The following is a 26521-nucleotide window of genomic DNA, read 5'->3' on the forward strand; positions in this document are numbered from 1 at the left end:
CTGCTTAGAAAAAAACGAATTTCCATAATATTCATACCAAACTTCCATAGAATTCCAATATTCTCTATCATCAATATTTTGATATTTGTCGCTGACTCCCACAAAATATTGGAAGTTTGTTTTCCAGGAATTGGCGGACCATCAAAAACTGTGTCATGAGTTTGTTACTCTCGAAATTGCCCTCGTGATTTTCTCTTCGGCATCTGTAATAGCCAATAAACGACCGCCAAGTATCGCTCGGAACTTCTGGGCACGTTCTTCGAAATACAAGCTGGAGTGGCGATAGCTGGGCCTTGAGAAAAACTGTAAATATCATAACACGTATGAGATATCCAAGACAGGAATGTAAAGTGAAAAGTCCTGGAAGGACAGTTATTGCACTCGTGATCTACTTATAATTTCTATTAGGAAAGTCCTAAATAAAGTACATATTTACAAAAGTATTGTTTGGAGACATCTATTTTGGGCTTTTTTGAGCAGTAAAAAGGTGGGCAGAATAAAGACTAATAGCACCAGAAATAAAATAGTATTTAAACGTGTTTTAGTGAAACAAAGCATTGAAAAGGTCAGATCTCGGACCTTTTAAAAAGTAATCAATTAAAACACTTGAAGGCTTTTCAAAGATTAGGTATTTTATCAAAAGTTTTTTATTTGAAATAGGATAAGAAAGAAATTAATTAACATAGAAACCTAGCATTGATAGCGCGAAAACATTTTAAAATGCAATAAAAGCAATTTACTTCACCTGAGAATTTTATGTGATAATAAACTTTAATGATAAAAATCTACGAAAAGCCTGCTTCAACAAAACATACGTGTTTGGAATTCTCTATTTGCTTTTCCGCATACAAACCTACTTTTTTGGTATCTCTGTGTCAATATTATGCGGAACAAGCGTAAAATACTACTGCAATAGTGACACAGAGTTTGAAAAAACGCAGTTGGAAAACGGAGGCAGTCGTCACGTGGGTAAGGAGAGTGCGAGCTAGAGGGCAGACTATTTACTCGCGCGCGAAGGGGACAACAGTAGTAGCCTTGACCTGCGCAGTAGATGGGTACGCCCCTGCGCCACGCGGCCGGTTTCGGAACTAGAATAATGGCGCGCAAAATGATGGGAAGGATATATTCTTGGAATTGAATAATCTGATATGACCCGCATTACGTTGGATGTTGCGTGTTAAAATAATATTTTTAACATTATTTCGGATAGCAGAATTATTTAAGCTCGTTTGGGCGTATGTTCGGATTCTATTGTGTTACATAATGTCGGGTACAAACAAATACAATCTAAAGAGCGTTTTTATACATGTAGAGCTTAGCGCGGGGCGTAAAGTGGACATAAAAATGTTTAACTATACAGAGTGTCCCAGAAAGTTATAGCAGGTGATATTTAACAGGTAGAGCTTCACCAAGGCTACCCTATTCCCGCCTTTATTTTAGGTTCTATGAGATAATTTTTTATAAAAAAAAATCTAAAGTTACTTTGACAAAGTCCTCGTGGATTTTGCGATTACTTACGCGGGTGTAGTGTGTCAAAGGTTGCAAAACGAAGTTTGACCCTTTAAGAGGACGATACCCACTAATCCCTGTGGGTGTAAAATACAGGTTAAACTTTTCTTGTGGAAAAGTAAAATAAATGCTACTTCTGGGTCTGTTTTATCACTTTTCAGCCTGTCCTAGTGTTTTGCTATGTTAGAGATCAAAATTGATAAACCCTACATAAAACCTTAGAAAATACGGAAATACGGCGATACGAGTAGGGCGCGGTAGCCCTATAGACATTTTTCTCTTAAAAAGATGTTTTCACATATCAAGCACCTAAATAAAGGTCTTAGGGCCAATATACTTATGGATTTCAGATGGCCAGCTCTTTAACGAAGTCTCGACCGTCTTTACATTTAGTAGGTAATTAACTAATTGATAATGCTACATGAACCAAGCAGACCGATCCATATTCATTATTAGATTGTAATATTTCTTAAGAAACGGTAATATTTATTAGTTGGACTATGTTTTGTATGTAGTAGGTACCTTCGGGTCTATTCTATAGTAAGATAGTGTTCTTTGAAGTTCACATTCTATGCCCCGATTGCGCAAATTTTTATTTCTCCAATTCATTCGCGTTTCATCTCCAGTCCACACTCCAGTCACGCTTCAATTTCATTCCAGCATATGCGCAATTCGGTATCGCGGTACAGTTCACACTTTTCATTACAAGTCCGAACACCTTTTTGAAACTAAAATGAGTAAAATACAGAAATAATTGTCCGTGAAGCGTTTGAATTGCGTTTAAAAAAAAAAAAGCTTTCTGTAGGCTTTATTGAAAGGCGCAGTTGCGTTACAACTTCGTTTGAACTAGCTGTCAAAATGGCACCGTGATACGGATTTGTCAAAACAGCTGAATTTCGTTCTTCGTCCACTCGTGTTGCAGTTGAGAATTTTTAGCGCAATCGGGGCCCTGGACATCAAAGGTTTTTCCAATAATGGTAACTGTACCATGCCGGTAGAGTTCTCAGTATTATCTTAAACAAATATTATCTCTTTGGAGAAGGAATATATTTAGATAGGTATATATTACTAACCCACTTATTGTAAAATGTATGGTCTTAACGCTTTCTCTATCTGCCTTCGACATATTGACAGAGGCACAGTGTGCTTACCATGACTTAACGTTAGGTGTGCTCGCTAGCGACTGCGTAAAAAAATTACATTTAAATGTATGACATATTGTGCAGCGCCCCCTAGTGGCTACTTTCAAGAAATAAAATCTTCATAAAGTTTTTTGACGTTCTCGCTAGCGAGCACACCTAACGTAAACTCATGGTAAGCACACTGATTTCAAAATAGGTGTAATAACAATTAACCAAAGTTTTCTTGCTTAAGGCTAATTTAACTTGTGTTGTGAATTCAGCGAAAACGTCTATTTGTATGTCTATTTTCTAATATTTAGAAATATTAATTTCATTTTATTACTGTAAAATATGAGCGAAGAATTTGTTTCTAGGTGGGAATAAGGCTTTGTTTTTATAATCATCCGACGTCCTTCAATTTCCTGGAATTTATTAATCGTTAATATCAAGGCTCAATCCCTGAAACCGTAGAGAACTTGGAACTTCTGCTGGCATGATTTTAACATCCTATTAGATCAGGGCGTGAAACAAGTGAAGTATGTCAGATAAATTAAGATTAAAACCTTTGTCAGAAGTAAATTAAGGGAAAGTACTTACGAGTATTGCTGTTGGCAATAAAATATAGGTATTCTGTTTGAACAATATTTTTATGCATATAACACTACACATAGGTAACTACACATTATAATATAAAATATCTGAAAGCTTGACCTGTTCAAAATAATAGAAATACAAGTTGAGATCTTCTGCTACATTCGTTACTTACAGGATACTTGCGAATTTCCATTTCGGCACAAATTTTGAATAGGGACGACTGTAATTTATATGCATAAAGAGCTGTCGAGTGTTTCCACAATAACGCCCCAATGCTTTGCAAGTCTAAAGATTTGTTTAGGAAATTATTCACGGAAAAACATTTTTAACGAGTTTTTGTTGTGTGCTTCGGTGATTTTTAAAAATAAATAATCCCTTATTTATCGTCAAAACGTCGTGAAATGGTAAAATGAATCGTTTGTTACCATTATCCCAACAATTAGACCTTTTAGCGACTAAACTGTGTGAGTCCTGGGCCCTCTCATAAAAAATGAGGGTAGGCTTATGTTCTAAATACATAATTTGGGTCTTATCGGCGGGGGCAAGTGTCACCCTGTATTTTACAGTTTATTAGATCTCACCTCGTAAAATTTAAGGTGGGTCCGGATCGGTTTGTAGGATAATATCCGTATTTTATATTGAAGGCTTATCCGGGATAAAACCAATGCTCTTTGTTACATATTTATTACTTCATCTTTGTGTTGGAATCGATGGTCAATTCTTTTCCATTTGCATTTCATTATTTTATCCGGGGCAGCCTAAAATTAGTCCAAAAACGGGCGAATTCATGGCGATGTGACTGTAGATTCTGGCTACTGCTGTAGATGGGGTGGTAACGATCTAACAGGAGGATATATTATTTGTGAGAGACTAGCAGTGTAAAGACCCATGAAATTCAAAAGACAAAAGCTCGCATATGCCCCTTTTGTAGACCTTAAATATTGCTTTGCTATCTAAATTATTCCAAATTAGGCGCTGGATGTAGACCACTACCGGACGATGTGGAAATCATAGGGGGAGGCCTATGTGCAGCCGTGGACGTCCTATGGCTGAAATAATGATGATGATAAAAATTAAATATTGGGATGGTCAAAGCTAAGCTGAATAAAAGCTTGTAAGTTTTACAGCCTAAGAAAAGTGATTTATTATTAAACTGACAGTATTTCTCTCAACATAGTTTAGGTATACCTATCATGATTCATACTGGGCAGCGAAATTAATGATATTTGCCAAAGAACACAAATCCACTTCCATGAGCCCATAAAACAATATGTAAACCAAAATCCTCACAGAATAGGAAAACGCTAAAATTGAAACCGAGCCAACGCAGTGAAATATTATTAGTCATTAACTTAAGTGGCCAAGTAGGTATGTATTTTATTATTGGGGCAGAAGTTTTGTCTTATCTTACTTTGAGTTTAATAATAAACAGTAAACACATTGTTAACACACGTTAGTTTATTTTCGCGACAAAAATCTAGGCTAACTTATGTGAGGGATTTTTGACCTTTGACGTCATAATTCTCTATCCAATCTCAAAACTATAAGGTCTAGCTAGGTTTATTCTACTTTGATCACCTGGCTTTGATCACCCAGGTGATACAGTGGGTCTAGACAAAGTGCAAATTATAATCGCAAACCAGTAGAAAAGTGGTCGAAAAGCCCCTTTTTTGTATGGAGTTTTGACGGATTCGATTTTCGATTCGATCAAAAAGTGCGTTTTGTCTAGGGGGCAGGAATAGACCTAGCTGTGAACTGAGTCAGTGCTTGACGTATGGGAGCGGCACGGAAGCGTTTTTGAAACGTCAAACGTCAGCGATACGTCAGATATGCTTCAGATTTGTATGCTCTGTCAGGTCATGTCAATGTCACTCCACCGGTGCCGCTCCCATATACAGGGTGTCCCGTAATGCAACGTCAAGCCGGAACTGGGTGTTGAGGCAAGTTATGCTGGTTATCAGAAAAATATAAAAAAAAACAAAAAGTTTGGAATTGTACCCTTAGACTCCGCCTTTATCCGAAACTATCCGTAGCTTTTGAATCAGTTTCGGTTACGGTTATGGATATTTTTTTATTTCGGATATCCGATAGTTTCGGTTACGGTTACGGATATCCATAACATCCATGCTTGCTAAGATGGCCCTCTCCGTCCCGCTCATACCTTTTAAAATGGCTTCTCCACCTCACTTAAGCCAGAAACTTGAATTTTGGGCACATTAGAATAATATTTTTTAACCAAGGTAGATAAAGTTAAAAACGGGATTATTTCCAAAAAACAGTTCCAACAACGACAATTACAGCAAGAATTTACCAAGTGTTATACTCCTACATACATCATCCATACATCCTTATTAAATGCGCCAAATTATGACGTCACTTGCCACACTCGCGTAGTACAATTTTTTTTCAGTACAGTCAGTTTAAACTAGGCAAAATTTTTTGGGAATTATGTATTTTTTTCATCCAAGCTGGAGCAGCTGGTTTAGTAATTTTGATAACAATTTAGAGAAGCATTATTCAGGGTTACATAACAAAAAAAAAAAATTGGAAAAGTGAAAATTTGTGGCAACACGAGTAAAAAGACCGTCACCGGGAGTGGAATTTTTTGTTTTTTTTTTTAAATGCCTATTATTTTGACAAAATGCCACATATAGATTTTTTTTATATTTTTCTGATAACCAGCATAACTTGCCTCAACACACAGTTCCGGCTTGACGTTGCATTACGGGACACCCTGTATACCATTGCGATTGCGGTCAAATACCTGCCTTGTCTTACATAAAAAAACCTCAGACACTGACTTAGTTATACGCTAGATCTAAACCAGATTTATTGTGCCATTAAAAAGCTAAATACTCGAACAGTTACAGTCTTTTATACAACTTGTATTCATAAATCAAGAAAAGTATAAATACAGCGGCCACCATCGAGAGCCATTCTTCATATTTACGTCTTGACCTCCGCGTTGTGCGAGGAACACCCAGTAGTGTTGGAATAGCTATCGATAGTATCGCCATATGTAATAGTATCGATATTGTTGATAAATAATTTTGAGCATTATTAATTGGCAACTATGATATTTATTTATTTATTTACTTATTTATTATCATTATTGAGCAATTACATATTTGATCCAAATGGCGTCCGAAATCCTCTTTAGGTTATTAAGTACTTTGACAGCATCCATTGTTTTTGGCTAATCTATACTAATACGAATAATCTATACTAATACCTCTAGTAAAGTTTGTAAGATTGTAGCGGGTAATCTCTGGATCTACTGAACCGATTTTGAAAATTCTTTTATCAATAGAAAGCCACATTAAGTAAGAGTGTCATGGGCCCCAATTTACCCTGAAAAATGAACTTTCTATGTCAAAACGAAATTCACTCGGGCGAAGCCGCGGGCAAAGGCTAGACTGTGTGCTATTATAAATTACAATACTTTGCCATTATCGATAGTAACTTTTGCTCAAAATGCCCTATCGATAGTATCACCATGTGCACTATCGATACTATTATTTTTGCCTCAACTATTGGTAAGCACCACTAACAGCCATTGAAATCGTTTCCCCTATTCCTCCCTTCATCCTAGTTTGTTTTTGTCCTACTTCTTCAATGACCTCTAAAATAACAAACGAGATCTTGACTCAACGGCGCAGTTACACAACACCGGGTTTATAGTATTACAGGGTGTAATACAGGTTGGCGAAAAATTACCAGTTCTCATAATGAGTTGAAATCCTTTGGAATTCCATCGTGGATATAATTATTTCACTATTCCAAAAAAATCTGTAATTCTTTATTGAAAGATTTTAAATATTTACAAAAGAAAATAGTAAGTAGGTACACTGCATACTGAAAGACTCAAAATAAGTAATGATTTAGATACCATCTATGTTTGAATGAAAAAAAACATTAAAGACGTTCTTCTTTCCTTTCCGGGAAACAATATTAATATTATCTGGAGTTGAGATGAATTCGTTATAATTTTTTTGCCACACTGCCTTCTACACCCTGTATACGCCATTTAAAGGTAAGGCTATTTTTAGTTCTCCACCGCTTGAAATACACCAGCATTTTTATCTTCAAATTAAGGTAAGTAAGGGGTTTATTTATTTTCATTATTATAAAATTATACCTAAGTCTAGATTAAGGATATAATATTTTATCGACTAGACCTGATTCCGTATTCTACGTTGTGTTCAAAGCAGGAGCATTATTTTATTGTTTAAAGTAGTTAGGGTATGTAGAAGTTTCTATTCAGTTTTTCTATAGATAGGTATTTATTGTGAGAACTACGTAAATTACAGAAACCCATTTTAAAAAGTACATTATTTTAATAAATCCATTTTGTCTTTAAAAATAAACAAATAAATAGTCAAACAAAATGCTTAGTATAATTTATTTCAAATAGTCAGTTTCAAATTCGTCGTACAATTTCTAACGTAACTTTTGCAACTAAGCTGATGTAGCTGAAATATAATAGCTAATGATCAATTAGCTGCTTCACAGCTCTTTCAACCACATTACTTCGCTTGATCCCAACGAGTCACACCCAAACAATTAGTAACCCTGTTACTCGTTGGGGATAAAAATCTCATCCAGTCACACAGTTACTCGATGGGACATTTCTTAAAAATGTCTTGGCTCAAAGAGTCACACAGCACTGTAATCCGCCTGTGTGGCAGCTCACTAACAGAGGGCCTAGTGTGAGATTTGATAAAAACTCACACTAGGCCATACTACACACTAGTCATAGTGAGCGTCAAAAAATGGAGGCTTCCGGCTACTGGGACCGCAATTAACAGGGACCGCGGTCCCAGTCGCCGGATCCGTAGAAATTAAATAATATTCTTCCGGCAACTGGGACCACTCGTAAATGATAACTGAAATCAACAAAATAATGTACAGTCAAACGAATTTTGTTAGGTGTAATAATTGAAGAAAAATCCTTTTTAATTTAAAAACATCATTTATTAATCCCAACTATATATATATAATATATAATAATATTATAAATGCGAAAGTAACTCTGTCTGTCTGTCTGTCTGTCTGTCTGTTACGCTTTCCCGCTTAAACCTCGCAACCGATTTTGATGAAATTTGGCATAGAGATAGTTTGAGTCCCGGGAAAGAACATAGGATAGTTTTTATCCCGGTTTTTGAAACAGGGACGCGCGCGATAAAGTTTTTCTGTGACAGACAAAATTCCACGCGGGCGAAGCCGCGGGCGGAAAGCTAGTATAAAATATTTATTTAAAAACGGCTACCTGACCTTTAAATCGACGAGGCTTTAGTGAACTAGTGAGCGCATTTGATGTAAACTCACACTCAGCCCACAGTGCAGCCAGTAGCAGTGTGACTCGTTGGGACAAAACATTTTAAAGAGATGTCCCATCGAGTAACGGTGTGATTGATTGGGATTTTTTTTCTCAACGAGCAACGAAACTGCAACTTCTAGTTAGGTACTTTTGAGTTGCATCTAAGTTTCAAACCATTCAAACCGGTTTCAAACTGGTCGCGTCATGTATGATCTCTCAACGGAATCTATGGCAGAAACTTAGATGCAACTCAAAAGTAACTAGAAGTTGCAGTATCGTTGCAATTGCGTTTCACCGTGTGTTCTTGGCCTAACAGGGTTACTCGTTTGGGTGTGACTCGTGGGGAACAAGCGAATAACTTGAATACGAGCACAGTTCTGCGGTCTGCCCCATCAATCATTCCGTGTTTACTGCGCGTCAATCTCGCGGGGGCATAAATGGAACATGTTAATAAACCAGTTCTGACACAATAAAGTGATACGACACTGTATTATAAACAGCAAAAATACTGAAATAATGTTGTAAACATGGCTCTTTTTGAAACAACAACATTGATAGCTGTTGTAATACAGATCTGAGATAAGAACTTATCCGAGGATAGAAAAGTTTCCTACGACTAACAAGCATGTTGTGTCTAATTTTTTCGGTGGACTGATGATTCTCAATTTGACTACCATTAAGACAAAATCATCACCACATCGATGAACTAGAGAACTGGCAGCCAAAGATCTTGCTGTTTAGCGCACCTAGGGGATCTTATGTCCAGATGATGGTTGCTGCTAAATGATGACGATAAAGGCCCAGGATCAGAGAAAAACTTGCAATGTGTGGCTAAAACTTAACAGCGTAGTAACACAATTAGTTAATAGCTTCTAGCTACTCCAAAGAGATTATAATTTTGGTCGATAAACATAATTTATAAATTCACTGTGGATTACTTAAAGCTTAAAGCAAAGACATCTATTTTTAAAAATGTATGCTTGATACAACGATTGACACAGATAAATTACTGTGTAAAAATATCCATCAGTGTGCCTACCATGAGTTTACGTTAGGTGAGCTCGCTAGCGAATACATCAAATAATTCTATGAAGATTTTATTTCTTGAAAGTAGCCGCTAGGGGCGCTGCACAATATGTCATACATTTAAATGTCATTTTTTTACGCAGTCGCTAGCGAGCACACCTAACGTAAACTCATGGTAGGCACACAGATTAAGTAATAGAGTACCCAAATAGTTCAAGTAAAGATGACCCACGCTGAACTGTCCCGCCAAACTCAATGACAGGGGGGCGCTACCATCGTTCAACTTTATGGTTTTAAACATGGCAAAAATCGGAACCAGCGATTCGGTATTGACGGTGGCGCCCCGCTGTCAATGTCATCGATAGGACAGTTCAGTATTTTGGAACTATAACTGCGTGTTACGCTTCATTCTCACACACAGAAAAATATAAAATCATCATTATTTCAACTGTTTAACTAATGAATCATATTGTTAATATTATAGGCAATACTATAATGGTTGTTGTTTAATATGGATTACACATTTTCCTCTATAGAGTCAGTCTTTTAAGCAATTCAGAGTCATGTATTTTTCAATAGATGAATATAAGATACACAAAGAGTTACGGAAACAGGTCTAATCAGTATCAAAATTTGCTGTTCCAATATTTTGTACTCATTATCGTTTTCTATCTACAGATGATCATATAACGTGGCTGACGCCACCCCGCGGCGCGGTGCCGTGCGTGGTGGCGGCGGCGGAGCGGCTGCAGTGGCGGCGGCCTCCTCCACCCTTGGAGGAAGACAGGCCGAGGGCGAAGCCCTATCGGCGGAGGGGCGAGGAGGAACTAAAGAGGTATGCGTCATTTACGAACTCCTTAAATGGGGATGTTGCCTGGGTCAAAAAGCAAGAGTTTTAATTAGTCCGTCAGTTAACTTATCAAAAAATACTCTACACGTATTTTTCACTTTTTCAAACTAATGAAAATTTAAAGAGATAAAGCGCCCCAAAGTTCATAAGAAGAGGCCCGTGACGTCAACGCTTGCTTAAAAATGCCGCACGTTGTGACGTCGTGCGCAACTTCAACGCACCATAACTATGTAATTATTTGTTAGATTGACAAATAAAAATATACGTGTCCAATATTTTTTGATATTAAACATTACGGACTAAAAAAATTTTTTTAGGCAACTAGCCTATGGCTGAAACGAACGACTAAGAAGCAAACTATACCCTTGGGCTATACCTCGGTTAGTTTTTTTCATACAAAAAGGCTACCTTATAGCACCCAATATCTAAATGGGTAATTCGAATTATCTGAATTATCCAACACTGTCTTATTGCTCACCTACCTACACCAAAAAATCTTTCACCCAAAAAGTAGTTGGTAGTGTACATCGTATTGTAGTTAGTACCTAGATAATTATTTTTTTAGGTTTGGTTAGGTACCTGACAGGTTAGAGCACTTGCCCCACCCTGCCCCACCGTGGCTACGCCCATGTTTACTACCTTATATTCACATAACATTCAGTATAGTAGTGACTTATGTCAACAGATTCATTTGCAATATGCGTCATAAACAGACTTAATTAATAAAAAATCTCATCAGTTTCAAAAGTATTTTGTAATAAAGTGACCTAATTTAGAAGTACTTTATATTTTATGTCAAAATATATACTAAATAAAGTATAATTACAAAAAATACTCTGCCCATGTTAACTCAAAAGGTTAATCAATAAATCTACTTAAAATCAATCAAATGCGACGGAACACGAAAGAGATATAGTAAAATGTATTCAAGACTACACTTTTTTGAAGACTTTCTTGTTCATTTACCACAAATTGCATTTTTTGGATTCGGTCACTTTCATTCTAAGGGTGCGATGTCTCCTTATCTTTTGGGCCCTACCAACGCTTCGAGACAAACATATGGCAAGTGCTGAGAAGAAACGCCGGAACAAACTCAGTCACCACTTATTGCTTAAATATTAGAACACTACCTGCGCCCGCGACTTCGTAAGTGTGAAAACCCGTTCTTGCATCATTTTTCATTGTTGCTCTGCTCCTATTACTCGTATCGTGATGGTATCGGGTTGGGTGATCGCCTATAGCCTTCCTCGATAAATGAGCTTTCTAACACTGAAAGAATTTTTCAAATCGGACCAGTAGTTCTTGAGATTAGCGCGTTCAAGTAAACAAACAAACAAACTCTTCAACTTTATAATATTAGTATAGATTACCTTCTTCTTTGGCTTTAATAGTCTTGCTGCTGTTGTTTTTTTAACTGATTTTTTAACTACAACGAGGAAACTATAACGCTCGTATTCACAAACATTACTATGAGGTCTCACAGTGCGCGTGGACGCACAGGGTGATACACGAACCAATCACAAAGGTCTATTTAACGCTCTACGTTCGATTTGCTGCTTCACTTAAGCAAGCATCGTTTGTGAATACGGGCGTTAGACATCTCACAGGCCGAAAGCCTTCAAAAAGAGTAGGAATAATAGATAAAATTATATAAAAACTAGCTTTCCGCCCGCGGCTTCGCCCGCGTGGAATTTTGTCTGTCACAGAAAAACTTTATCGCGCGCGTCCCTGTTTCAAAAACCGGGATAAAAACTATCCTATGTTCTTTCCCGGGACTCAAACTATCTCTATGCCAAATTTCATCAAAATCGGTTGCGAGGTTTAAGCGGGAAAGCGTAACAGACAGACAGACAGACAGACAGACAGAGTTACTTTCGCATTTATAATATTAGTTGGGATGGGATAGTTGGGACTAGTTGGGATGGGATTAAAATGTAAAAAAATATAAATTAATATCAAAAACATTGTGATGTCACTGCCAGAAACACGTCACGTGTGCTCGAAACTTTAAATACACTTCATGGGTGATTTATTTTCCTTTGATGGTTACCAGCTTGTTTTTAAAAATGTAAAGCCAATTTTTACTTATGTAATATTATTAATATAATGAAGGTTTGTTTTGTTTGCTGACGTCACGGTATACACGTGTAGATTTAAAATACCTATTTACAAATACCACAACGGCGTTTAGGAATATCGATAGGTATAATGAAAATAAACAGAAGCAAACATTTCCTTTGTTTGAATTTTTATTAGATCAAAGCATGTCTTCCCGGAAACCACCCTTGTGTTTCCTCAAAGACGGTGTTAGAAATTGGAATATTTCGTTATTTTGCTTTATTTTAGCGAACAAAATTAATGTTGCGCATATAAAATGTCAGCTCTACGAGCATATAGCTCGGCCGCTGGGGCAGGAAAGTTCTTGAGTGGCGACCACGAGCCGGAAGACGTAGCGTGGGCAGGCCTCCCACTATGTGGACCGACGATCTGGTGAAGGTCGCGGGAGGCGCCTGGATGCGAGCGGCGCAGGACCGGTCTTTGTGGAAATACTTGGGGGAGGTCTTTGTCCAGCAGTGGACGTCTTTCGGCTGAAACGAACGAACGAATATAAAATGTGATTCGTCAGAGTATCCATAATCTTGGCAACATGTAGGTAATATTTAGATGATCAAACGAACTTACCAAGTGAAGTTCGATCTGAATTATCCTGTTTTCGCCGAAGAGATTTACAAAATAGTTGTTACAACCAACCTTGTGTTGGGTCTAATTCTCGTCACTACACTGCACAACTTAAAATAATTACGTTTTTTGTCGGTAAAAACGTCCTGGTGACGTCACTTAAGCATTTTTCTTATACTGCGTGCGGTCGTTGCGCGTGCGCACAAAGGAATGAGACCGCTCGGACACCGAGCCCACAGCGTGGTAGGGGTGGGGTTGCCCGCTCTTTTGTTTTTTACTACTACTACGCTGAATATTGTGTGCGGATTGGCTTGTCGTACAGGGGTACTACACGGTAAAATAAATCTCGGAGGCGAAAGCAGGATAATTGGTATTATCTATCTATACTAATGTTATAAATGCGAAAGTAACTCTGTCTGTCTTGCTTTCACGCCTAAACCACTGAACCGATTTTGATTAAATTTGGCACAGAGATAGTTTGAGTCCTGAGAAAGGATATAGGATAGTTTTTATCCCGGTTATTGAAACAGGGACGCGCGCGATAAAGATTTTCTGTGACAGACAAAATTGGACGCGGGCGAAGCCGCGGGCGGAAAGCTAGTTTGAAATATAAGAGGTATTGTAATATATCGTATCTTATCGTATTAATACTTTAATGACTTCGCATGAAACTTGGATTGAACATATTGTACAAAGTAATCTACACGCCGGATCTTGGATAAATTAAAGACATTTGAAACTGATAATCACTTGGAAATTTTATATGGTACCAGTATATTTATTTAAAGATACGAACCTGTACCATTTTAAGTACTTGCATTGTTGGTAGACGCAGACGTAATCACAAACGATGCTTGCTTAGTGAAGCAGCAAATCGAACGCACAGCGTTGAATAGAGTTCTGTGATTTTTTCGTGTGTGACCCTGTGCGTCCACGCGCATTGTGAGACCTCATAGTAATGTTTGTGAATGCTGTGATACGGGCGAGAGTATACGTATGTATAGTAGGTATGTATAACACATTGCCGTTATGGAGGGTAGAAAAAAATAATGATGTATTGACATCTTAAGTACTCAAGTCATGGTTTAGCAATAAATCATCGAGTATTGACTACCCTCCGTTGTGTTTTTTGCGGGATAATGATTCAGGCATATTACGAGTACATTGCCTTCAGCAATCCTTCCAAGATAAGGTTTGGCCTGGTTTGGCTATCCGAGAGCTTAAACAAACCCTTCTTTTACAGCCACTATTGTTTACTGCCCTGAAACTACCTATTCTGGTAGAATATTACTACAGATGCCGGCTACTGCGCACGGGTAGATATAATAGGAATATTAATTTAAAAAATAAGTATGCCTATATAAAAAAATAGGATTCGAATGCGGAAAGACTTTTTCAATCAATCCCACAGTTTTTCAGTTTATTCGTTACAAACATCGAGGATGCTGGCTGCATTTCCTCGCTGGATAGCAATACTATTCTATGGAAAATATTCATCATTATCATCATTTCAGCCATAGGACGTCCACTGCTGAACATAGGCCTCCCCCAATGTTTTCCATGTTACCCGGTTGGTAGCGGCCTGCGTCCTGCGCTTTCCTACTACCTTTATGATATCGTCGTATTGAAAATATTATTCAGATTAATTAATTCAAACAATACCATGATCTAATTAGTATTTAGAGCATTACAACACCGACTATTTATTCACCTCTGCCTATTTACTAATGCCAGTTCTGGTTTAATTACAATTACCGTCCCAATTAATAGTAATTAGGTACATATCAAAGACTAGACACCGACGCGGCGTTGCTTCAAACGTGTAATGGAAGTCCAACTTTGGATAATTACTTTAATTTTTAATTATAATGGTGCGTTCACACCGGGAGTACATATCCGTGCGTGAGTAATCGGGTACACCGAGTATTTCGATGACGATGCTGATGGCGATGACATGAGAAAATTTCATTCCATAAAAGTAAATCTGTGGCAAAAAGGTAGGAATTTCGAATTCAGAATGTTTTATACAACTTGTACTGGATTTTTTTTATGTGTTTTTATTTCAACGTACAGTCATATAAAAGTAAGCATTTTCGTTCCATTTCACACAAGAAGGTACTGAAATTGTTGTGTTCAATAAATTCAATGAGAGTTACGTAATTGCGCTTACCAGTTGGCGTCACTGGCGAATGATATACCTCACTTGACACTGGCGCCAATCTAGTTGCGGTAAGGTAAACGGCTACTAGTTCGTGATAGTACGTAAGTTCGTAAGTTTTTTTTCTAGCTCAAATAATAAGCAAATGGAATATTATTTATAAAAATTCTTTATTACTACAAAAACTGTATTATTTAAGCTATCTAAAAAACCAAGTACCAACATTGTGGCGCCAAAAATGAGAGCAATACGAAGCTTCAAACTCTCAGAGAGCCAAAAACAGCCGTGCGGCGTGAAAATGTTGCTCTCACAGTAAGGTTAGTGCTCCAACTTCTTAAGCTTATAGAAAGGCGAAGAAACGTCCATTTGCATAAAACTTGTAATAGTGGTTTCATGTGTTCCTTGACAATTGATTTGGCTTAGAAAAAAGTTATATGAAAACGTAGAATTCCTTTAAAATTGCGATTATTTGACTCACGAAATAGCGTACATATTATTTTTCGGGTGTCCCCTGTTTCGTGATACTACCGAATCAAGGATATTATGGATAATATTTTGATGCTTGGTTTTTAAATAATTATTTATGTTAATTGAAATATAAGTTATGAAACAAATAATACATTTATTTAAGTTTCTCATGATCTAAATTCGGTATATGTTTCGTTCACTAGAATTTATATGACATACCGAAGTAGGGGGCACTTACCTTAGTTGAAATGCGTTAATCCTCTTACTTACTACTTCAATTCTTACCAGTTGGCGCCACAATCTTAGCCTAGGCGCGGCCTAGGCGCAGACAGCAAACTTTTTATCGGCCGATAGTTTAGTCGGGCAGTTAATCAGTATGGGCATGAAGTGCGCACATTATACCGATTGACCCTTCATACAAATTGGAATCGGGCCCAACTATCAACCGCCTAAAAATCGGTGGTCTGCGCCTAGGATCATACGAAAGTGACAGAACTTTACTTGACAATGGCGCCAACTGGTAAGAGTAATTAAGGTGAGTGAGAGAGCGTGTCTTATTGTGACCATGTACACGTAACTTTACGTCTTAAATCAACTTATTCTAAAGTTGTATGGAATGTAGGAAATGCAGATGACATCAAGCGATTGGGTAATGCATCAGTGATTAGGACCGGTGTGTGAATGTGGTTGTAATTAATCAAATAATCGAGTATTGAATGCACAAGGTTCGGTTGGACGAGTGTAATCACCATTTAATTTTATATTGATACTGTGGGCTGAGTGTGAGTTTACATTAAACGTCGTCACTAGTGAGCGCGTTAGAAAAATGTATGAACATTTTAGTTCTTGAACTTATCCGCTAGGGGCGCTGTACTATCCGTCATACATTTAATGTAATTTTTTACGCGCGCGCGTTTGTTGTAAACTCACACTAGGCCCACAGTATCTGATGGATGTCAGCATCAAAGGTATTTCTTAAAGCGCATCTACGCGTATTTTCAAGTGCACCTAAATTATTACTCGAATCGCTGCCACTTTTAAGCGCACCTAATGAAGTTCTTCTAATTATTCGAAGCGCACCTTTCAATTGAACTACAGAATAAGTTGTGGTAGCGCACCTAAAAGGTGCGTTTGGTTCGATGAATAACCTCCAACATAGGTACATCAGTGCAAAATAAAACTTAAAAAATATAACTGTAAGAAAAGTCTTACATTTATTGAATATTTTTACCACCTAAGTACCATCTTTTATCTATTAAGGGTCCTTATTAAAAGTGGCCACTTCTGCCATGAAAACGGCTTAGCGACGAGGAGAGAACTTTAAGTAATTGCAAATAACTAGCCAACCAAAAGATCAGTTAGGAAACTTCGCAGATTTTTTAATTTGGTCCTTTTTAGAAGGTATAAATAAAATAATTTTCATCCGTTAATAAATTTGACTTACGTTGGAGCTTTACATCAAAGTTTATAAAAGGCTAATGTTTGAAAACATCTAGGTACTTAAACCGGAAAGTACGCGTTTAAAGCAGCATAAACCAGGGATATTAAAATAAAATCCTTTCAACATTTTATATGTTTCTAAAGTATAATTTATCGTATCTTAGTAACGAAGGTAAATTTCCTTCCTTTGATTTTAATTGGCATTTCAATACCTTGACTTGACGACAAAATTTGAGAAGGCCGATTTTCATAACAAACTGTTTTAATAACTACCGATAGTTCAAAGATGTCAGTTATTCCCAAAAGTAAAGCAAAGCAAAATTATCTCAAAGGATCACAGTGATTGATCGGAGCCGGCGAATTTTCACTCGCCAATATTGTTTTAAGAATTTTGACCTTTGAGAATTGCTACCTTTCTACGAAATTTATGGAGGTAAGGGATTGCAGAGGATCAGTCACGCTAAGATTCATTTAACAGGTGTGTCCTATGTTGGGCATATCGCTTCAGGATTGTAAAAGGGTTCGCCACCACACCGACACTGAGACCCACAGTCAAATCATACTTTTTTTTTATACACAACGAGGAACCTGTATCTCTCCTGATGGTAAGTGATGATCAGGCCGAAGGTGGAAGCGAGCTTCACCCGGAATCCTCAACTATAGATTATGTGCTTTCAATATGATTTTTCTACATAGAGTTTATAGAAATTTTCTTTTGACGCCACTGGGGGTCGTTAAACCGTGATCGCTTGCTGCGATACGTCTTCAAGTTACATTATCAAGAGACACTGGTCTCGAAGTGTTACAAATGGTCCTATTTTCTTACATTACAATAAATCCACAAGCAAAAAAGATAAGAATTATCCAGAGGTTAAAAAGGATAGGTTAAAAGGTTACGATAATTATCTTTCTGGCTTGATTTATTTGCTAAAACTAAGTAGTTTAATCTATTGCGTAGAGTCTTTGCCTTTTAATGTTTTATTTTACGATTTCGTTCATTTTCCTAAATGGATTACACTCCATTAGAATGAATTTACATTTCTGATATACGACGTTTCGCAAAACAATGTGTAATAAATATTTATGTTCATAAATACAATCCAGAAGACGCTGTTTGGGAGCTTACAAGTGGTGCAATTCCTTTAGCCAAATCGTGTGTACGAAAAACCATAAAAACGGTTTGATACGATAACAAACTTTGCTTACTTTTGGTCAGTATTAAGTATGTTTGGTCTTTTGTCTATTATAATAAAATTTGAAATTAATTGGCACATGGTTAATGGGTTTTTTGAGTTCCCAAGTGTGATTTTTCTCTTGATAAAACCAATCTATACGATTAGAGGTAATTGCTTGTATTTGATACAATTATTGTTTCGTATTAGTTGTAGGTAGGATGAATAAAAAAGAAAATGATTTTTCAAAGCGTTTGATGTTGTTGTATTTGAATTGGGTACCTACTTAACCCATTATAGACTGAGTTTTCTTAAAGTGTCAGATTTTTGTTTTTTTGAAATATGTTCATAATTATGGTCTACATAATGCTATACAAGCATTAAAAAAATGACCCGACCTGTAATCTAGAAAAAAAATGCTGGTACCATATGGTACCGCTAGCCTCTTACCGTGTCAGTCGATTAAAACATAACTTTATCATGAACTTTATAAAAATAGGGTAAATTATGTATTTTATTATTATTATTATATGTATTAATAAACAAGCAAATAACAGAAGTGATATTAAATGTAGAAAAAACTGTATATTGGGTAAGGAATATTCATTTTTATCTTTGAATATTCAAAAATTTGGAATGGAGCTTGGCATTGCACGCTGCCCTTAGCCCCACGTAACATTTCCTATACTCTAATATTGTTCGAGAGTTGCAATTATCTCGAGTACGTTCTATAAATATCTGCTTCGTCTTGGGACCTTCATCGTCCTCCAAAATTGCCAATGTTTCGTGAAAGTTACATCTAAAATAAATAAAAACCCATGGTTTTGTAAAGTATAGGAAACTATTTTACTTTATCTTCCTGTATACCTTATGTACCATTGAATATATCGCATGCTTCCCAATAAATACAGTAAAAACTAAAAATCATAAAATAATTAAAAAGACACGGTAAGCGGCTAGCGGTACCGTACGGTACCAGTAATTTTGACATACAGTATTTCCCATTATTATTACCTATCGACGTAATTTTAAATCATTTCACAATAAGAGCACTTATGGAGAATACAAGATTGTAACAAAATCAGTATTTCACTATCACACAAAAAAAATATGATCACTTACTTGAATGGCGCGTCAATTTTTAAGAGAAAATTTTGATGCGCTCACTTCAATCATTAATTACACACAACTGAAAAGAATAACTGTCAATATTTATTCCCAGAAGCATAGACCATATCTATTGGCTACGATTTGCATCAATCAGAGCACTGCATCTTTTCATGTATTAATGTATAGAGCCAAATTAAAACACACAAAAAAATGGTACCATATGGGACCGCTAGTCTATAATGGGTTAATTTCCATTCTAAGAAGTAGGATATAATAATAACACAGTTCTTGATTTACATTAAGATAGCTACAGATGTTTTCCAGGAATTTTGGATGGAACGGAAAGTTCCTATAATGTATTTTTCACGTTAACTCCTCCGTTTGAAATACATTTTATTTGTATTTGAGAAAATAGATGAAAAAGTGTGCTAGATCTACGAAACCTTAATATTATTACACACACTATATTATCTTTTAGATATAGTAAAAACAAGTATTATCTTCGAAAGACCATACATACCTTGACAAACATAAACTACTGTTTTTTCAGTACCTACTTAGTATTAGGTAGGTACTTAGGTACTTCAATTTGCAATCAACGATAAGTTTCCTTAAATCAATACATAGACGAGATAAGTAGCTCGGTGTTAATGTTTGTAACATTGTCAGTTTCTATTTTGATTCTGGATTATTATAAAAAAAATATCCTACCCGTTCGTCCCACCAAGACTGGTGGTGGGACGAATGGGAATAAAAATTAAATATTTTATTAAATCCCGTTCGTCCCACTGGTGGGACAAAGCTTGGTGGGACGAACGGGAATAATCCTTTGATTCTTGTAGTATTTTCACAGGTTCAGTTTTACCTTAATTCCTGAGCGCATCCATCTTCCTCAGTCCCGTCGACGACCAGGCACGCTTGCCAGGTTTGCTGACAATCCATCCATCACCCTGCTGATTGATCACCAGGAAATAATCCGATAAACTTTCCAGCATATTTAGAGACCTGTTTTTTTAAGTTGATTTTTTTTTTATTTACTTACTTAACATTTCGCTCTGGCAGGTGGTTACAGAGATGGTGGTTTGTAAATCTATCACTAGGGTGGAGACCTGGAATAATAACACGGTCTCACGAACACAAAAAATGATAAGGACACAATATCTAGTTGTGTAGTTACAAGAATTTGACTTGTATGGGCGAATAGTTTGATTTCTTCTAGCAATAATGATGAGCGCCTTCTGAAGCTCAAAATTAGAGAAAAATTGACGCGCAACTTGTTGCTTTCGAATAAAACTAAATGTGTAGGATCGGCAAATGTGCCGTAATTTTATAATCTACTATCGGCCGCCCACGACTGAATTCGTACAAATTCGTATGCGTGGATCCCGTTTTACCCCCTTAGGGGTTGAATTTTGCAAAATACCGTCTTAGTGAGCACCCACGCTACGTTCTAAAAAGAACCTTCATACAAAATTTGAAACTCCTAGCACTTGTAGTTTCAGAGATTTCATGATGAGTAAGTCAGTCAGTGACCTTTCGCTACTTATATGTTTAACGTAATACCATATTATTCTGTGGTACCTAAGTAATACGTTAGGTAACAAATACTATAAAGAAGATTCAAGCTATACTTTGGTAGGTATCTTAGGTTGTAAAAGATGCTATATTTAATTATATTGTAATGTACTGTACGTACGAGTACCTACATGATCGAATTCATGATAATAGTATTTTTGTCACCTCAAACGTAACTTTTCCAAGTAAATATCCGATATTGAAATAAGAATATTATTTAGGTGGATATCGGGGATTTGGTTCCTAGAAGCTTTTGCTTCGTTTGTTTGAAAAACAATATTTTGATAGTAGATTGGCTTCTTTCTTTGTCTTATTTTGGATAGTAATAGTGTAACTCGTTTCTAGGAACTTATCAAAGGAAGGACTGTCCATTGTTGATTGATTTTCGACCATTGTGCTTTGACCTTAGGTACTGAGAAAAGTGGTATATCAGATGACCGATTGGTATTGGTCAGTTCCACGATGGAATATACCTAGAGTTGAGTTTTATATTCCTGTTTGGGTTTGGGCAAATAACCTTGCCATTATGGGAATGTTCCATGAAAATCATTGCCATGTGGACTTCGTGTAGCCATTCAACTTGGTTAGCCACTTCATCTCTATCATTAAGTACCTAGTTGTATGTATTCATATTCATTTATTCACTTCGTAATGTTACAGAAGTTCCAACAATAAAGAGTAGGGAACAAGATGTTCAAAATGTTAAATTTTTCAAACAATAAAATTAGGAATTTCATCCATCCATAAAATTAAAGCCTATCTACATCTGATTGCAAAGGTAAGGTAAATAATGTAAAGACAATTGAAATAGTACTACAGTACTGGTACTATCAGTTTCAATAGGTTTGAAATATGTCAATGTATAATGTGGTGGAAACTAAAACAAAGGATGAGGGTTCTATGAAATACCAATTGGTTTATTTAGGTATTAAGAATATTAAATCCAAAACTATTCGTTTCTTTTAAGGCCCACTATTTCTAATTTATCCGTGAAAGCTTTCGTTTGTTGTATTCCTCTGGAAGAGGTCAGACCTCAGGCGCAAACCCTCTTTAAGCCCGACGTCCCGAGATTGCTACCTCCGTTTGACGTCGCCTTTATGCTTTTGTTATTTATTTAGGCATTCGTCAAAAGAAAATAATAGACCCTTTTCAGAAGACCTAAATGTTGGCATATTTTTTATAGTTATTTGGGTAGTCTTAGGCTAGTTGCCTAAAAAAATTTTTTTAGTCCGTAATGTTTAATATCAAAAAATATTGGACACATTTTATTTGTCAATCTAACAAATAATTACCTAGTTATGGTGCGTTGAAGTTGCGCACGACGTCACAACGTGCGGCATTTTTAAGCAAGCTTTGACGTCACGGGCCTCTTCTTTGAACTTTGGGGCGCTTTATCTCTTTAAATTTTCATTACTTTGAAAAAGTGAAAAATACGTGTAGAGTATTTTTTGATAAGTTAACTGACGGAAACTCTTGCTTTTTGACCCAGCCAACATCCCCATTGTAACGAAAATGTCGTTATTAGTAGTGGGTACGATAAAAATTACGAATAATACAACCCGGTCGTGTTAATTGCTTACCTGGTAGCCGTGACGTCATATCGACGCTCTGGTACGGACGGGGCGAATGCGGGGAGGTGTGCGGGTGAGTGCGAGGGAGAGTCGCATTCCAGCGAGGTGCGCAGTGAACTCAAACGGATTGTACATAGTATGATAAGTATTTTCCGTTAGACGTGTGATACCGGCACAGTAGAATAGGATAGAACGGATGGTGTAAGAGGCGACTAAGGTAGAAATAATACCGTGCGATTATCCTTCGGCGGGGGGCACATTGCTCGTAGAGACGATGGCCGTTGGGGCAGAAAAGTTCTCAAGTGGCGACTGCGGGCTGGAAGACGTAGCGTGGGCAAGCCTCCTACTAGGTGGACCGAAGATCCGGTGAAGGTCGCGGGAAGAACCTGGATGCGGGCACAGCGCAGGACCGTTCATTATGGAAAACCTTGGGGGAGGCCTTTGTCCAGTAGTGGACGTCATTTGGCTGAAACGACGACGACGACGACGATTATCCTTCAGGCGTCTACAACTCGTTTGGCATGGGAGGTGTTGGCCAAACCTCCCTTTGCCTCTGGTAAATTAGAGAGTAGTGGAGTGGAGTCTAAATGACCTGATGGTGATGACAACGGGTGCCAATTTATTTATTTATTTATAGGTACAACAACAGAATACTATCTCAAACATTTTTTATAGAATAACATTAGTTTTTTTGCATTCAAATTGAATTCCTATAAATGTTGCACACAACGTTTACATAGAATAGATACAATTAAAAGAAAGGGGTATCGATGCAGAGATGTTACAATTTAACTATCATTATGTACTTACATCAATGTTAGACTACAAAGTTAGGCTATTTATAACCTTATGATATGAATATAAACTTTGATGAAATATATATCCAAGCTTTTTACGTTTTTATTATAAATTCTGCACATCCGAAACAGTGGATCATTGAAATTAATTGATATTTGTCAGGTTAACATTGACTGTATGGTTTCCCATAAAAGTTTTAATAAGGTCTTGTTTAAAACTTATTGGTAGGTATTAATGTCACAATATTATAGCAATCCCATTACAAAATTACCCAACAAACAGTAGTAACGAGCATTGGGCGTGTGAGAAGCGGGCGCCATCTTGCGAATCGGTCCCCGAGTTGGTAATGGACGTGTTTATAACTTCTTCCCGCCCTCGTACCACGGAACGAAAACATACCCTTTGGCGATATCGCTTGACGCAAACTTTATGCAGGAAAAACTTAGTAAGGTTACGATAATATTGTTGTATTCGCAAGATCATGGTAGAACTAATAATGGATTCATAAAAGTAAAATATACCTTTTAAAATAAAACGCTATTTTGTTGTAAACACCGTAGTCACTACTAAAACATTCTAATCGTTAATTGGACCCAATCAACAAGTTTAGTATCAAAGCTTATGATATGCCATAGACTTCTAATATGCGAAAGTAACTCTAAAGGCAAAAGTTTCTGTCATTATACCGCTGAACCAATTTTGATGAAGTTTGATCAGGAATGAGACCTAGAATAAGAAATGATTGGATGAAAGCGTGTACGCAGTAAGCGCGTAGCGCAGTATAAAAGTTTTGAAACTTCTTGTTTCAAAACGCAAAAACAGAAGCGTTATTTTTTGACAGACCAAAATCCAAGCAAGTACACCTAAAATAGTTCTTATTTTTTAACCCCTAGTGGGAATGCTTGTGTTACGATTGGGTTCCACAATAGTCCAGCGGCAACGGTGTTCGCACCCGCGTGCCTTCGATTCAGCCAGTCTATAACACGGTTTTGCTATAGTCGTCTCAATTATTAAGTTGACATTCCTTTGTTTCAGCCATGGACAAGCAGTTCTCTCGTCACCCTCAGAACGGCACAGCGAGGGCTGGCCAGCCGTACGCGCTGTCGTGCGAGGTGGCGTCTTCGCCCGCCGCCACCGTCTCCTGGCTGAGGGACGGCCAGAGCTTGTCTCATGATGACAGGTAACTTTCTTCTGTATACTTACTAGCTGGGTTAACTATCCTCAGTTATGACAAGTACTCTAAAAACATTACTCTCTTTTTAGGGTAGCGTATTCAGGGTGTTAGCTATCTCTATATCAAATTTCATCAAAATCTGTCCAGCCGTTCGAAATGGTGGGACTTTTACCTAAAGAAAAATGGCATTTAAAATAGGCCTAATAACCTACTTATTCGCAGTTACGGCATTATCCTTAATTTTTGGACATCCTGTACAATAGAAATAGATATAAAAAAATATCCCTAATTTCCTGCAGAACAGAATAGTTACCTGAGAGATTTCTTGCACGGCTTCTTCGCAGTATCTACTCGTACTGGCAGATTTTTTTTTTCTGAAGCAGTGGTAATGTTTAAGTTGTGGCCGTACGGCCGCCTCTTGGTCGCGCAACACTGGCCACTAAGAAAATGTATTTTTTTTCGAAGACCAATATTGTTACTCTTTTGTTTTTTCTCCTGCTCGACTCTCAATTTCCCATAGCTAGTTACTTAATTTTTTATTAAATTCACGTTAAATCCAAATATTGTAAAAAATAAATTACTTTATGATTTTAGGGATTAAGTCCACATTATATTTTATTAATTTACCTGTCTTGTTTCAGATACATTTTCCTGAACAACCAGCTGCTTTTCACACAAATAAGAAAAGAAGATGCTGGTGTGTACAAGTATGTACCCATTCCTTATTAAAATAATATTATTATATTTTAGTCCAACATTTTGACTAGGCTTTCATTGATAAAAAAGTGCTGGTGGCATTTTCGTTTCACATTCTATACTGTAATTCCATATTTCGTCCCTCATTTTTGATATACAATCGACAGCACATCTCTACATTTTTGTTGTAAAATAACATTTATTACAATTTAATAAAGATTTGTACCGTAGTCTGTATATTTAAGCCGTGTTTACGTCGCTGACACCACCGCGTGACATCGTGCAAACAAACGGATCGGTTACGTAGCTCAATTAACGGCGAATTTGAGCTTTCTGTTTATTGAAAGACCACACAGTAGCGGCCATTTTCCCATGAATCTGAAACCAGTGAAAATTTTCCTACTATAAATTCCAATACGCACCTCGCTTGATATGAATTCGTGAAAACGGACCCGAATTCACATACCTACATACAATGCAAAAATTTGTCAATGAAAAATTTTTTTTTGGGACTTTTATTATGTAACCATACCTTTATTCATATTATTAAAAAAAGTATTTAACTACTTACGTGGTGGCTGCGACACTGGCCGCTAAGAAAAAACTAAATTCCTTTTCGACGACCGATATCGATGCTCTCTTGTTTTTTCTTCTCGCTCGACCCTCTATTTTTCACGTTACATACATTTTCCAAGTGTAGATTTTGTAAATAATTTATTGTACGCTATATTTATGTTCTTACCGTATATCGAGTATTAAATTACATCTACGAAAGCCCGAAGACACGAAACACACAACATTTAGGCCCAACGTTTACATTTAGCCACTACATAATTAATAGTAGGTACAAATAAAACACATTACAAAATTTTCTTACACCCGTATTCACAAACGATTGCTTAAGTGAAGCAGCAAATCGAACGCATAGCGTTGTATAGAGCTCTGTGACTGGTTAGTACGTCACCCTGTGCGTCCACGCGCATTTTGAGACCTCATAGGAATGTTTGTGAATACGGTTAGGAGTTAATATAATTATTTATTAATATTCATTCTTCGTTAACAGATGTGTAGCAACAAATACGTACCTGAACAAGAACCGCATCAGCGACTCCGCGTGGCTGAGGGTGGAAGACCCAGTGGATGAGGAGCCGGCTCTACTGGACATCCAGGGTGGAGTCAACATCACAGCGGCGAGGCACAGTCGAGTCCGGCTGCTGTGTCTTGTCACTGGCTGGCCTAGACCTAAGGTATCCTTACTTC

General features: G+C 37.0%; 2 protein-coding genes across 2 annotated transcripts in view; both read left to right on the top strand.

The window, feature by feature from the left end:
- The window catches only part of LOC114358280 (uncharacterized), a 108525-nt gene extending 86821 nt beyond the window's left edge, over window positions 1–21704 (top strand). The window contains exons 2-3 of the mRNA XM_028312196.1: window positions 10249–10405; window positions 21683–21704. Coding sequence (XP_028167997.1) covers window positions 10249–10405; window positions 21683–21704 — 179 coding nt within the window. The remainder of the gene's footprint in view (window positions 1–10248; window positions 10406–21682) is intronic.
- A 2724-nt stretch (window positions 21705–24428) lies between these two features.
- LOC114358269 (neogenin) overlaps window positions 24429–26521 on the top strand; it is a 34024-nt gene continuing 31931 nt past the window's right edge. Inside the window, exons 1-3 of the mRNA XM_028312182.1 lie at window positions 24429–24571; window positions 25207–25272; window positions 26325–26508. Of these exons, the coding sequence (XP_028167983.1) occupies window positions 24429–24571; window positions 25207–25272; window positions 26325–26508 (393 nt within the window). The remainder of the gene's footprint in view (window positions 24572–25206; window positions 25273–26324; window positions 26509–26521) is intronic.

Source organism: Ostrinia furnacalis, unplaced genomic scaffold (assembly GCF_004193835.3).
Source record: "Ostrinia furnacalis isolate ACB-3 unplaced genomic scaffold, ASM419383v2 OfSCF3832, whole genome shotgun sequence".
In the NCBI taxonomy this organism is placed as follows: Eukaryota; Metazoa; Arthropoda; class Insecta; order Lepidoptera; family Crambidae; genus Ostrinia; species Ostrinia furnacalis.